Source organism: Ochlerotatus camptorhynchus, unplaced genomic scaffold (assembly GCF_037179485.1).
Source record: "Ochlerotatus camptorhynchus isolate MF236.1 unplaced genomic scaffold, CSIRO-AGI_Acam_v1.1 ptg000171l, whole genome shotgun sequence".
In the NCBI taxonomy this organism is placed as follows: domain Eukaryota; kingdom Metazoa; phylum Arthropoda; class Insecta; order Diptera; family Culicidae; genus Ochlerotatus; species Ochlerotatus camptorhynchus.
Window position 1 is genome coordinate 798,457 of NW_027040661.1, and position 12,530 is coordinate 810,986.

Here is a 12,530-nt window from a genome sequence, read left to right on the forward strand (position 1 = left end):
ATTCCGAAATTTTCAAAAAATCAAGTGTCTTAGGCTTAGAAATGGTTTGGGATTCTCATTGAAACCATTTAGAAATATTGTCAATTTTCGAAACTCTTGCTCATGTTTTGACAAATCAGATGGATGGAATGTCGTACCAAGAGAAAGTTAAGAATTTCGAGTTTGAAGAAACATTCAAGATTCTAAAAGCCGATTCCTTAACCTGCACTTAAATTTTTAATAAGATTTACCTGGTTTAAGCCTTAAGTGAAGGTGCAGAAATCGGCCCTAAGAAAATCTGACTTAGAATTTGTATTAACAGAATACCGTAAAGTACCATAATTTCAAGCAGTTTTGAAAAATAATGTGTAATGTAGATAGGTATTTTAAATAAGTGTATGAGAAAAATATTAACTTAGAAAATATCATAGTAGTATTGTAGTCATGGGTTGAAACAGTTGACATTTTTTACAACACTCGCTTCGTTGTCGTGCTCATACTCTACCGTCGTCTCTCTCACAAAACACAAACGGTAGAATAACATTCGAGCAAAAAGAAAATTATCAAATAACTATCATATGACATGTGTGATTTCGTTCTAATTTCTCTACACCAATTAAACTATTTATGATCAAAAATGTTATTACTAGGACAACGTTGCTTATTATTTTCAGAATTCAAGCACAACATCAGCAGCTCTTATTATGAAAAAAACTAAAATACATACATTCGTGACGGTCTTCGGCGGCAGTGTCGTATGACAGAGCCTGTCATATGACATTTTAGTTTGGTACTGTACTATGATAGCTTGTTTTGCAAATGTCGGAGGCAAAGGCAGTCGATTATCACAGAAAATGTGTCGACTACCGTGGCCAAAAATTAGCGGAGTTAGGCACGCGTGAAATTATGGTACGTTTGGTACCTTATAAGGTTTAGATCGATGATTTTTTTATGTAGTACACCTCATATATGTTGTAATTTCGAGTGGTGGTACAACAACGGTGAACTAACGATTGTCAACTTGCCTACCAGTTCACAAATGCATGGATCAAAAGTACCTAATTTTCACTTGAGATGAACTAGCCTACGATTAGAAATTTCATTAACAAAACGTTAACATTAACAAAAGATTTATCAGTTTTCCTATCGAGAACATATTTTTCCCATAAAAACAATATTTTCTCTCCATTTTTGTCTCAGACGTCATTTCGATCAGAAGTGACGTTTTCGTGCTACAAATTATTGGAAAATAATATAGACGCTATTTTGAAAAAAGTACAACTTTAAAATGACTGAATTTCCGGGAAAATGTGAATGATTGCCAATAACACACAATTATGCAAAGTTTTATGCAAATCGGAAACGCTCGAGTTTTTCCGATGCGTCATTTGGCGTTGAACTCCAAAGCTATAGGAGAAAGTGGGCAGTTTGGCCACGTTAAGAAAATCATCACTAATGGATACAAAATTCAGTGGAAAATTCGAATGATGTAAATACAAATAAATTGAATGTTAAAGGTAAACTTTTGAATGTCATGAAAGAAGATTTAAAAAATGTTCTTTTTGTAACCGAAATAAAACCGTTGGGGTAAAATGAGCACCCTATCGGGATGGTATGAGTAACCTTGTATACATCCGGTTCTCTTGAAAATTTATGACGGGTCAACAATGAACAGTTTTTGCATAAAAATATTTAAAAGAAACAATTAGGTATTTTCTGTACAATAAATAAAATTTAAGAAGTACTGCTTATTTTGGGCTATATTTTTTTCAGTCTTGTTAATGACTGATGTTCTTACCAAAGCAGCTGCTTCAAAACGTGATTTCGTGTGATACAGTTACATTTATAAAAGGAATAATGCAAAATTGAAGTTTAAATATCAGTGCTGCTCATATTGCCCCGAATAGACTTAAGAAAATATTTAATGTTTATTCAAAACTATTAATATACTAAGGATTATTAACGAAAAGTTATAAGAAACTACTGATAGACCTTATTTGCTGATTTAGAAATCTTATAACATTTTTGACAATTTGAGCTAGTCTAACATTGTTCGAATATTTTAACTAGAGAAAGTATTTTTTTGGGTAAAATGAAATGGATAATTCGAGTAGGATTCAAGTATTAAACTTGCAACAGAAAAAGAGAGATGAGAAAAATCTTCAATAAGTTGACCCCATTGGTCGTATTGCCCCACTTTCCCCTAATTTAGCATATCTACCTTAGATAATTTGCTTTAATTATAGCACCGTCATTTGACCAACTAAATTTTTTGAAATTTAGCATAAAATGCATAAACAAAATAGGTAAAAATTAATTGGGACGGTTAGACCATAAAAAAAAGTCCAACAACCATGAAGGGTACACTGTAAGATACCATCTGCTCAACGGCAGTTGTTTCAAAGGGTGTCCTATAGAATCGTGATCTTATTTCCCCTAGCAAGGGGAGTTGTACAGATGCGAGACTACGCGAAAGGTGTCTTTTTCGAGCGAAACATGGCAGCTGTCCCTCGTGTGTCTCACCCCCTCATCCACGAACGACTTTTCCGTCTACTTGTTTGCGTACTGTTGCAGCACAAATTTATAAACGGAAATCGTGGGTGGAATAGCAAAGGTCCAGCATAGTTTAGTCCTACGCACACTACACGTAGGCAGCAGACTAACTTTCAAAGGAATGGAATATCACGTCCAACTTTTAGCACGGCAAATGCTGCTTCATACGAAAATGACTAATAAGTTTTGTGATGTTTTAAGAGCCACTTCACATGAAGCACACTTCGGAAGAACCCTCACATTCACAATCTTGAGTGATCAATGGTATAATTGTAATGTAAAATTAAAATCTGGCAACGTAGCATCTAGCATCCCACCATTATACACTGTCAATGCGCCTTCAACTCGTGGAAATTTTCGCAACATGTACAGCTTTTCTACATGCTCAACTAGCAGGTCTGCGAGTCTACGTCAAAAGTTTGCTTACATGTTGGCATGACACAAACCGAAACAAAAAAAAGGTGGATGATAGTCTCCCACATTTTGTTTCACCTACCACTTCGAACGTTCACAAAAGCTAAATCTACGAGGTGGATACTAATACACGACCACAGGGATGGATGCCTACACACTATGCAAGATGAAGTTTTTTTTATTGTACTTTAACAACCTGTGCTGAGCCAGCCATCCAATGTAATGATAAAGAGGAAATAGGTAAAAGCAAAAACAAAAAAACAACACAGCACTACCAAAAAAACAGAAAAAGAGTGTCTAATAATTTGGAAGGAAAATAAGAGCCAGAGAAAGCAGAATCGTAAGGAACAACTGTGCTATGATCAATAAATACTTACATATGAGCAGCCTGTGATTGAGACGACCGTACCAGCGGCGGTGGGACTGCTTGATTCTGGGAAGACCTCGACGACATCGACATCGTCGGATTCATGTAGGAATTGTATTGCATGGGATGCATGTTTTGCATACTTCGGATTTGCGCCTGTGCTTGGGCAGCCTGCAAGAGTAGAGGAAGAAAAGTTGTAGTTAGTAATTTTCCACAATTGTAGACACAATTAAACTACAAAAATTAATAACACCTATGTGACTCGAATGATGCAAAGAACGGTTTATAAAGGGAAAATGACGGTTGTGACGGTTTCTGTAGGGTAAATAACCACTGTGGCTGTTTTCGGCCACCAAAACAAATAAATCTATTTACTGGATGTTACACCCTAACACTTAGCTGAATGCAGGTACACGATTTCTACGTGGTTTCTTCAACCTTATTCGCTTTTTACGATGGAGATGTGCATTTTACCAACTTTGTCTTGGTATGAACCATACGAACCATAAAAAAATGCTGATGATTTCCGGTTGACGATAATTCAACAGCTGCCTGAAACGCAATTTAAATGAAAAGGATGCCGCATAGAAACAGGTTGCCGCAATACTCTACAAACATGTGAAAAGGGCCAAAACTGAACTGAACTTCACGAATCGCGACACATCCACTCAAATTAACTAAGGTAAAATGGAGTCGAGTTGATCAGGGACTTAAAAATATTGACCCCTCCTCCCCCTTTTTGTTATGTTTTTCCTATACCTTATCTATTGCTGCCACAAAATCTTACACCCTTAGAACGTGACATAATATATGCATCACACAGTGGGGTGTACTGAAGCTAAATAGGTATCTTTAAATGACAAAATTGCGCTAAAAAAAGGCAAAATGGTAAAACCTAGCTTAAAATTTTAACCTTTAACTTAATAATAACGAAACACCAAAATGAGCTAGAAACGCAAAAAATAGCCTACCTCTTAAAATTTTTATTGCAAGTGAGCGGAAGCAACCCACAGAATATTTTTAAATCAGAAATCTGCTTAAACTTAACACATTAAAAAATAAAAAGCAATTACTAATCGATCGGAACTTGATTCATCAAAATCTGATAACCATTGAAATGGAAACAATTTACCGGTTTTTTTGTTCGGGGCCATATATAAACGGCCAAAGAGATTAACTTAAAATTGAGTCGATTTGACACAACATTGAAAAAAGTGGGGTCACTCAGTAAATGAATAAAATGTTCATCGATTTTCCAGGAGAAACTCCTTGAATATGGGAAAAATCGAGAGATATTTCTCTCAGTCTATTAGTATACTGCCTATAATCGCATATCAGTCCCGTATGGAAAAAGTAGGCATTGAGAAAATGACAACAGAAGTTAAGAAGTGCGATTTCCATGTAAATATTTGAAAAATCATCGTAAATTTATTATTATTATTTTAAATTAAAATCAGTTGTTGCATCTGCGAAAAATATGGTAGGTACCTAACTTAAGAAGCAGAACTATAAGTTGACCTCTGGACGTTTGAATTTCAGAATGGGGCTGATATGCGATTACTTTTTTTTGATGGGACAAACTGACTTGTTATTTCACACTTATCATGAGCAGAGTCCGTAGTTTTATTTATCAGATAATATAAAAGTAGATGCCAATTGATAGTGGATAGCGTTGCTATCTCAAAATTGACGAACATCCATATTGGATAGATATGCGTTCATAGGCAGTCATACAGTCATATACAGTCTCATACGCGCCCGTCGAAAGTAACGCAGAGACTGAGTCAAGTTGACTCTCTCTCTTTTTTTCCCATACAAATTTTACCCCCCTTTCGTAAAAAGTGGAGCTTCTCAGTGCTATGAGTGTAACACTCTGGAAAATCTTCACGTCCGATTTACGTGAGAAGATAGGTGGTTTTCATCCACCCTATTTTTCACGTAACTTTTACCGGAATTGCATGTAGCCGAGAAAAATTCAGCTTTTATTATCTACGTGATTAGTCAGGTAAATAAGACGTGATTTTCACGTACTCCTTATGAACTTGGAGTGAAAACTACTGGAAAACTTGTAACTTTTACGTGATATCCTGTTTTGTTAAAAGTGCTTTTATGTAATTTGTTCGTGAATTTTGAATAAGATATAAATAACAATTCCACATGCTTTAATTGATACTTATATCTACTCATAAAATTGCATTGACTGCTTGGTTATTATAAGGTAGAAATGTTTATAAGTGTTTTATTTCTGACAAAATATTAACAAACAGAAAAAGGTACAGTTAGCTACACATAATCATAAATAAATTAATGCAAAAGAATGAAGTTACTGTCCAATATTTGCAACAAGCTGCTGGGAAGTTTTAAATATTTTAGGAGTTCTTCCACCACGCTCTGTGCACCATATAGAATTTTTTTCCATACCTTGAAAATCACGTAAATCTTGTTTCGCGGATATTTCCAAGTCCCAAATATACTAAATCTGTTTACGTGAATAAACGGTCGATTTTTAGTGAACATGACGTGTAATGTAGGTCGAATTTACTAAAGTCAGGTAACATTTGAGATTTTCAAAATACAGTTCAATTACGTGATATTTCACGTAAATCGGACGTGGCATTTTTTTAGAGTGAACTCCACTTTTTACGAAACTGCACTGAAAACGAAATTTCTAAAAGCGTAGGTCACTCAGCGCATGAATAACCTGCGCTTTTATGAATCTATCCATACGAATGAGTAAAAGTGACTTACTCAAGAGTCGTTTTCAGTGTGAGTAAAATGTGTATGGCGAAAAAAAGAGAGTGAGTCAACATGATTCAGTCTCTGAGTTACTTTCGACGGACGTGTATTCAAGCAGGTTTTCCCGAAAAAATGTAGAAACTTTTACTCATTCGCTTACCGTATGCTTTAAGCTTTAAACCGAATGCGATCGAATCAAAGGGACTATTAGGTTAAATGTGTCATTACTGAGACAGCCGAAATTTTCATGGATCTTTAATTTGGACAAAAATAAAATAGCAGTATTTTGATTTTGTCGAGACTGAAAAGCCATTCACAACACACATACACATCAATAACTTCAAAATAAGTGTTTGTTTTTATTTTAACTACCTTGAAAATTCGTTCAAAACTCTCTACAGGATATCTTTGGAATGTTCTAAAGAACTTCCTTTAAAAGCATTTTCCTTCGAAGCTTTTTTAGAAGTCCTCCTCCTAAACTTGATTTTTTTTATAACAGTCCAGAAATTCCCTGCAGAACACCCCAAAAAATATAATAGAACTTTGTCTCTTTCAATTTTTAATGATTCGGCATAATTCTATTTACTTGCTAGAATCTCCTTAAAATTACCATGCAATTCACCTCTGAAATGTCTTTAAATTCTGCTCAGATTAATCTTGAAGATCTCTGTATTCATCAGAAAAAACGCTTAGAATTCTTTTCTAAATGCCCATGGAATTATTCATGGATTTCTCTTAAAACTCTTCTCAGAATTCCTTTGATATTATACCTTAAAGTTCGATTCCTTTGGGTTTCTTCGCGGAGTTCTCTTGAAGCTCTCTAAATTTCTTCAGTATTCAATACCCTCGAAATTCCTTTAAAATTCTGATCAGAACTCTCTTAAAAATCTTTTCAGAGCTTATTTTATAATATTCAGAAGAAATGGACCTGTAATCCTCTTCACAATCGTCATGGAATTTTCCTCAGAACTACATACCTAAAAGTTCTACTCTTAACTATATTGAGAAGTAAAAAGGCTTCAACTCCATTTTGTAAACAAACCTTGCAAGGCCATTTCCTCGCGAACCGAAACCTACATTCGCAAATCTAAAACATAACCGGGTAGAGGAGAATCTCCCCTACCCGTCCATTTTGTTGTTTTGCGTTGGCGGACTTCGGTTCGTGACAAAACGGCCCTACAAGGCTTGTTTACAAAATGGGGTTGAGGCTTGAACTGTTAAAAGCAAGAAGTCCGAGAGAAATGTGAAATTTTTTTACGTCCTAGAATTACAAAAAATGTAATGTACACCCAGGATCATTGAAAGTCCCAGATCGCGAACATATTTCCAAGTCTGTTATTACGTTAATAGTTTTTTGTTGTAGTTATAATAGTTAATTAGAAAATTTATGTTTTTAAATCAATTTCAAGATTTATTTTAAATTTCAACAAATTTATTAATAATTATCAATAATAAGAAGTCAAAAATCGCGTGTTTCCAAAATCGAACGCTTATACTAACAAAAAATAAGAACTAGACTAGGGCCTTTGTAATGCTCTTTCGGGTGCACCAAACCTCAACCAACGTCATTCAAGTCACTTAGACCATTATTAGGTCATTCATGACTTGTTCGGGGATGAGATTTGAACTGAAGTTTATGAAGGTATTACGTTGTTTTCAGATACAATAATTTGTTTTTTAACGAAAGATGTTTCATACAGTCCAAAGTTATCGAATCCATCAAACAAAGTTTTTAATCGAGTATCAATAGTTGCTCAATTGAATTTTCAAGAATTCAAAAAAAAAATGAGCACACGGAGAAGCTTAAAGAAGTACTGATTATTTAATGCTAGATTGACAAACATGAGACAGACCTATAAGTTGTTGATCAGCTGTACTACCATAGCAAGGAAAGGGTTAAGTCTTAAACCAATGGTATACCCATATGGTTAAAACTGGTTTATGGCTTAAGATGAGGTGAAGAAGTCGGCCCTTATACATTCTCCACAACACGATATTAAAGGGAACAACCGGCATAAATTAAATTAAATTAAGAGGTTGAAAACCTCTTAAATAAAGAAACAAAAAAAAACGAAAAGAAATGTATTTACTAGCTCCTGTGCAACGTTTAGAATGTAGCTTATGTTTCGTAATATAACACTCGTACGTCAAATTTTTACTGGAAATATTATCTTTGGCCTTTGGTATCAAGCTAGTCTCAAAAGCTGTGCATCATTTGGTGAATTGTCATTTAAAATTTGCACTTCGAAAATAAATTTAAAGATTCGGAAATCCTTCTGTTGTTAATCCACCGATTTTAGACTAGGTGTCAAAATGAATTCCTTGTTTTTCAGAAACAAGTAGCAGGATTAGTTAAAACAGATCCATCTGTCAAATTTACGTAAAAATTCATCAAAGCGAACACAGCCAACATTTAGTAAGTCTGTTCACCGTATTGAAAAGTTTTCACATAAAATTAGTGCTAAAAAGTTAAAAGAATATTTTAGTATTTCAAAGGGGTCTACAGTATGTTGGCAATATTTAACACTGTTTACAAAGAAGCAAACATATATCCTTCTTCATTAACAAATTCAAGCCCTTCTTCATTGAAATGATTCAAAAATAGTGCTTTCTGCATTGACAAATATTCAAAGAAAGATGTCCTTCATTATTAAAATATTTTCAGAAGGAAAAATCCACCGTCCATTCATCATCGAATTAAACGCTGTCCAGACTGGAGAGTTATAACATGTTATAACGCTTGTCAAATAATTGCAACACACAAACCACCATCAAGATAGCGCTATAACATGTTATAACTCTGTAGTCTGAACGTACTATTAGCGAGTTGACTGTATTTCTTTCTTTTTTGAAAATTAAAAAAAAATGTACCCTTTCATACAAAATATTAGAAAGGAAAGACAAATCAAGAACGTATCTGCTTTTTGTAAACAAAGATTTAAACGTCATTTTTACAGCAACATGACAAAAGGGCCTAACGTAAAACTTTAATAATGACTTTAAACGTAAATTTCTCACGAATGTCAACACACCCAAGCAAACTAACTGCATAATCTCAAAACGCAGAGTTTGCTCTATCAGATGGTGTGGATAATCCAACAGAAGCTTCAAGGGTTGATCTATAATCTTATTATTGTAGAATAATCATACGAATTTCTTTGAAATTGATTATGATTCAAAAGAAAATTTCAATTTTCCAGGCACATTGGTCAGTCCTATGGGGCAAAAAGAGCATCAGTATAATCGTACACTGAGGCAAATAAATTCCATAAGGCACGACTTATGAACCTATACAGTTTTAATTCCATAAACACGACTTATTAATTATTATCTTGGTTCTTATACGCCTTTAGCCTATCTGTTGATAAACGTGAGCGCATATCACGGACTCAGTAATCCAAAAGCTTTTTCAGATGTTTTGCCGTACGCAGCATGAGAACTTACCAGCGAAGTAGTTACACGCATTTCTACCTAATTAACTGTCAAAAGTTGTGGTTTAGAATCGATGCTGGTCTAGCTTCATGACATCTTACCCCAGGGTTAGGCCCTCCTGACTTGTTGTTACTGAATTTGTCGATACTATTAGCTCGCCCACGCAAACTAACATCAACAGGTAGGGTAAGGTTTCCGCAACATGATGATGGTGTTACTTTGCGTGAGCAGGGTAAAAGTATCGACAAATTGACGTTTGAACCTTTGGTATAAAAGCGGGTATGTACTTATTTTTGAAAATTCACTGTGGTGTTGAGTACTTGGCACTGATGATGTGCAATTATAATGGAATTAAAAGGAAATAGACCAACACACTCAAAGCTCTTCAAGAATGCCCTGTTGAGTCTAGCAGCGGACTGTGACTGTGACCCCCGGGAAACATACAAATTGGTGAACCCTCATTATCAAAGATTATCCGTTATCAAAAACATACCTGCTGTGCTTGCGTTATTCGCAGCAGCTGTTCCTGCTGCGCTGCCGACAGCAAATTTGCATGGTTCGTTAGGTTCCAGTTGTTCGTGAGTGCCTGAAAGTTGCAATGAAAACAAAACGTTACTACCATAAATCTCCAACGAGGCGCAGAGCCTCAAGGAAGGTGAGACTACGTACCTGTACAGCTGCTGAGATGTTTGGCATTTGAGCGTTGTTTTTCTGTATGTTCTGCTGTTGCTGTTGTTGTAGTGCCTGATACATGTTATTTGCCGTTTTCCGTACCTGTGGCTGTTGTTTAGCTATTGTGTTCATCATATTGGTAGGTTGTTTGGGTGGAGGTTGTGCCGGCTGTCTGGTCCAGTGAACAGTATTATTCGACTTCGGACCAGAGAGAAGTTGGGAATCTACTACCTTGCTAGGCCAGTAGTCCTCGAACTCAGTTCCCGGTGGAAAGTAACCTTTTATATCGGTCAAGCTTATAACAGCAACCGAATCGCTGGCAAAGAGTTCGTTCCGGATGCCTTGAACCTTACAACAGAACTTCAGATAGGACAAGTCCCATCCGGATAAATAGTCGGCTTTTAGCTTAAGATTATCAGTCTCTCCCTCAAAGTAGAACAACGGTACCATTTTTTGGTTATCTCTAACAGTGTAAGGAACTACAGATTCTTTATTGATACGGATAAAGCCACATTTGTCGTTTGGTGTACTACATCCCATTAATAGCTTCTTGTAGCACACATCCAGGAACTGGTAGAATTTGTAAGCGTCCGATAGCCGTACCACCAAATCCTTCAATGTAAACATCTCCCTCCCGAATTGGAAGTCACAATGTTTGGTATTGATTTCATTGAATAGCTTACTTTCTGCCTCTGTGATGTAGTACGACCGGACGCAGGTGCAACTGTAGATGTCCTGGTGCAGATAGTTTAGGTATTTATTGAGCAGCTTCATTTCAACCAAACGTACCGCACAGTAACGTTCCGACTGCCGGAAAATATACGGAATGTAAATTTTGCCGGGAAACGTTTCCCAGCCAAAATGACCTTTCTGACTCTCTTCATCGCATGCTTTCTTCTCCCCATTTGCATCTTCAGTCTTTGCTGCACTTCCATTAGTTTGTGCACTGCCAATCGGAGCTATTGTTGTAGCTCCGATGGACTGAGGCACAACCTGGCCCGGTTTTCGGGTCAAATAGTTTAAAATGTTCGTCTGTCCAGCTGTACCATTACCCGTCACTGCGGGCACCTGACCGACTCCGGGTCTAACGATTTGTTGTTGCTGTAACGCAGCTTTCGCTGTCTGTTGTTTATGTACTTCCATCATTTTTGCTGCCAATTCATTAATCTCAGCTTCATCATGCCGTTCCTGTTTCACTGTTGCCACCGGAACGGACATTTTCGTCTACGATTAGATTGCCTTCCTCTTTCTTCACTTTCCCGTCACTTGCTAGACAGAATACTACAAATGAAACTCACTACCCTCACTCAATTGTAATGCTTCAATAATTTGCATATGCATATATCAATCAATTTCACTTCTTCTCGTTTGTTATCCTTTAGAAAGCACACAGCTTCAACTCAATAGAAGCATTTATATTTTTCACTGAATTTTCAATAATAAACACTTGCTTTTTGTTTGGTGCTCCGTTCGTCAAGAAATTTTCACCATTTCAAGAACATTAGGTATGTTTCCTTTATCCTTTATTCCTGTTTCTTCAACTCTTCCCTATCCCTGCGAGCTTGGTAGCTACAATTGTAACGTCACACTTAATAAGCACCTCGAATGTAGTCTCCCTAACGACGGTGTACAACCCTATTTACGTGCACGCGTAATTAAAACCGCTAAGTATAATTACTCCCGCACCTTTCACACTACTACCGTTTTGCCGAAGAAATGCAACTCGTCACGCGCGGGTCACGAATAATCAATCAGGACACAAGATGGTAATAGCGAACCGGAAGGGTAGGAGCACACGACGAATCCCGGGGAGTACACGGTCACAGTGAAATTTTTCTTTCCGTGATAATCCAAAAACGCGTGGAACGTCCAGCACACAGCAGCCTTTAGCTCTGCGCTCGTGCACTCCAATATTTTGTATGAACGACCAACACGAGCACGACTCACCGAAACCCCCAGCGAGCGTTTATACCGAATAGTCTCGCAGTACAAGGGCCCTAAAATATAACGCACACATATAAACGAACTAGTCACTGCTCTGCCGAGGCGCCCTCATTTTTCTCGGGCAGGTTTTTGCTTTCAGTTTTGTCGTTCGTACCCGCCGTGGCATGCTGCTGCTGTTGCCATGCAAGAGAGACTCCTTCTCTCTCTCTCCCGTCTTGTGCTTACTTGCGTACGCTTGTATGTGTGTATGTATTCACACCGAAAGTACATGCACCCGGACCAATCACCGTTGCCCGTTCTGTTGAACAGTGTACGAAAAAAAACGCTACGCAATCATTCAACTACCAATACCACCAGCAGGAGCGACAAAGATCGAGAAAGAGAACCGCCGCCGCCATCGCCATGTCAGCCGAAAAACGATTGAGAGACAGGC

The 12,530-nt window shown here is 36.9% G+C and overlaps 1 protein-coding gene across 1 annotated transcript in view; it reads right to left on the reverse strand.

Annotated features, from left to right (window-relative positions):
- LOC135701668 (serine/threonine-protein kinase pakD-like) overlaps window positions 1-12,117 on the reverse strand; it is a 29,406-nt gene extending 17,289 nt beyond the window's left edge. Inside the window, 3 exon segments of the mRNA XM_065222526.1 lie at window positions 3,324-3,484; window positions 9,975-10,067; window positions 10,151-12,117. Of these exon segments, the coding sequence (XP_065078598.1) occupies window positions 3,324-3,484; window positions 9,975-10,067; window positions 10,151-11,371 (1,475 nt within the window). The 5' untranslated portion in view covers window positions 11,372-12,117.
- Between the last annotated feature and the right edge of the window lie 413 nt (window positions 12,118-12,530).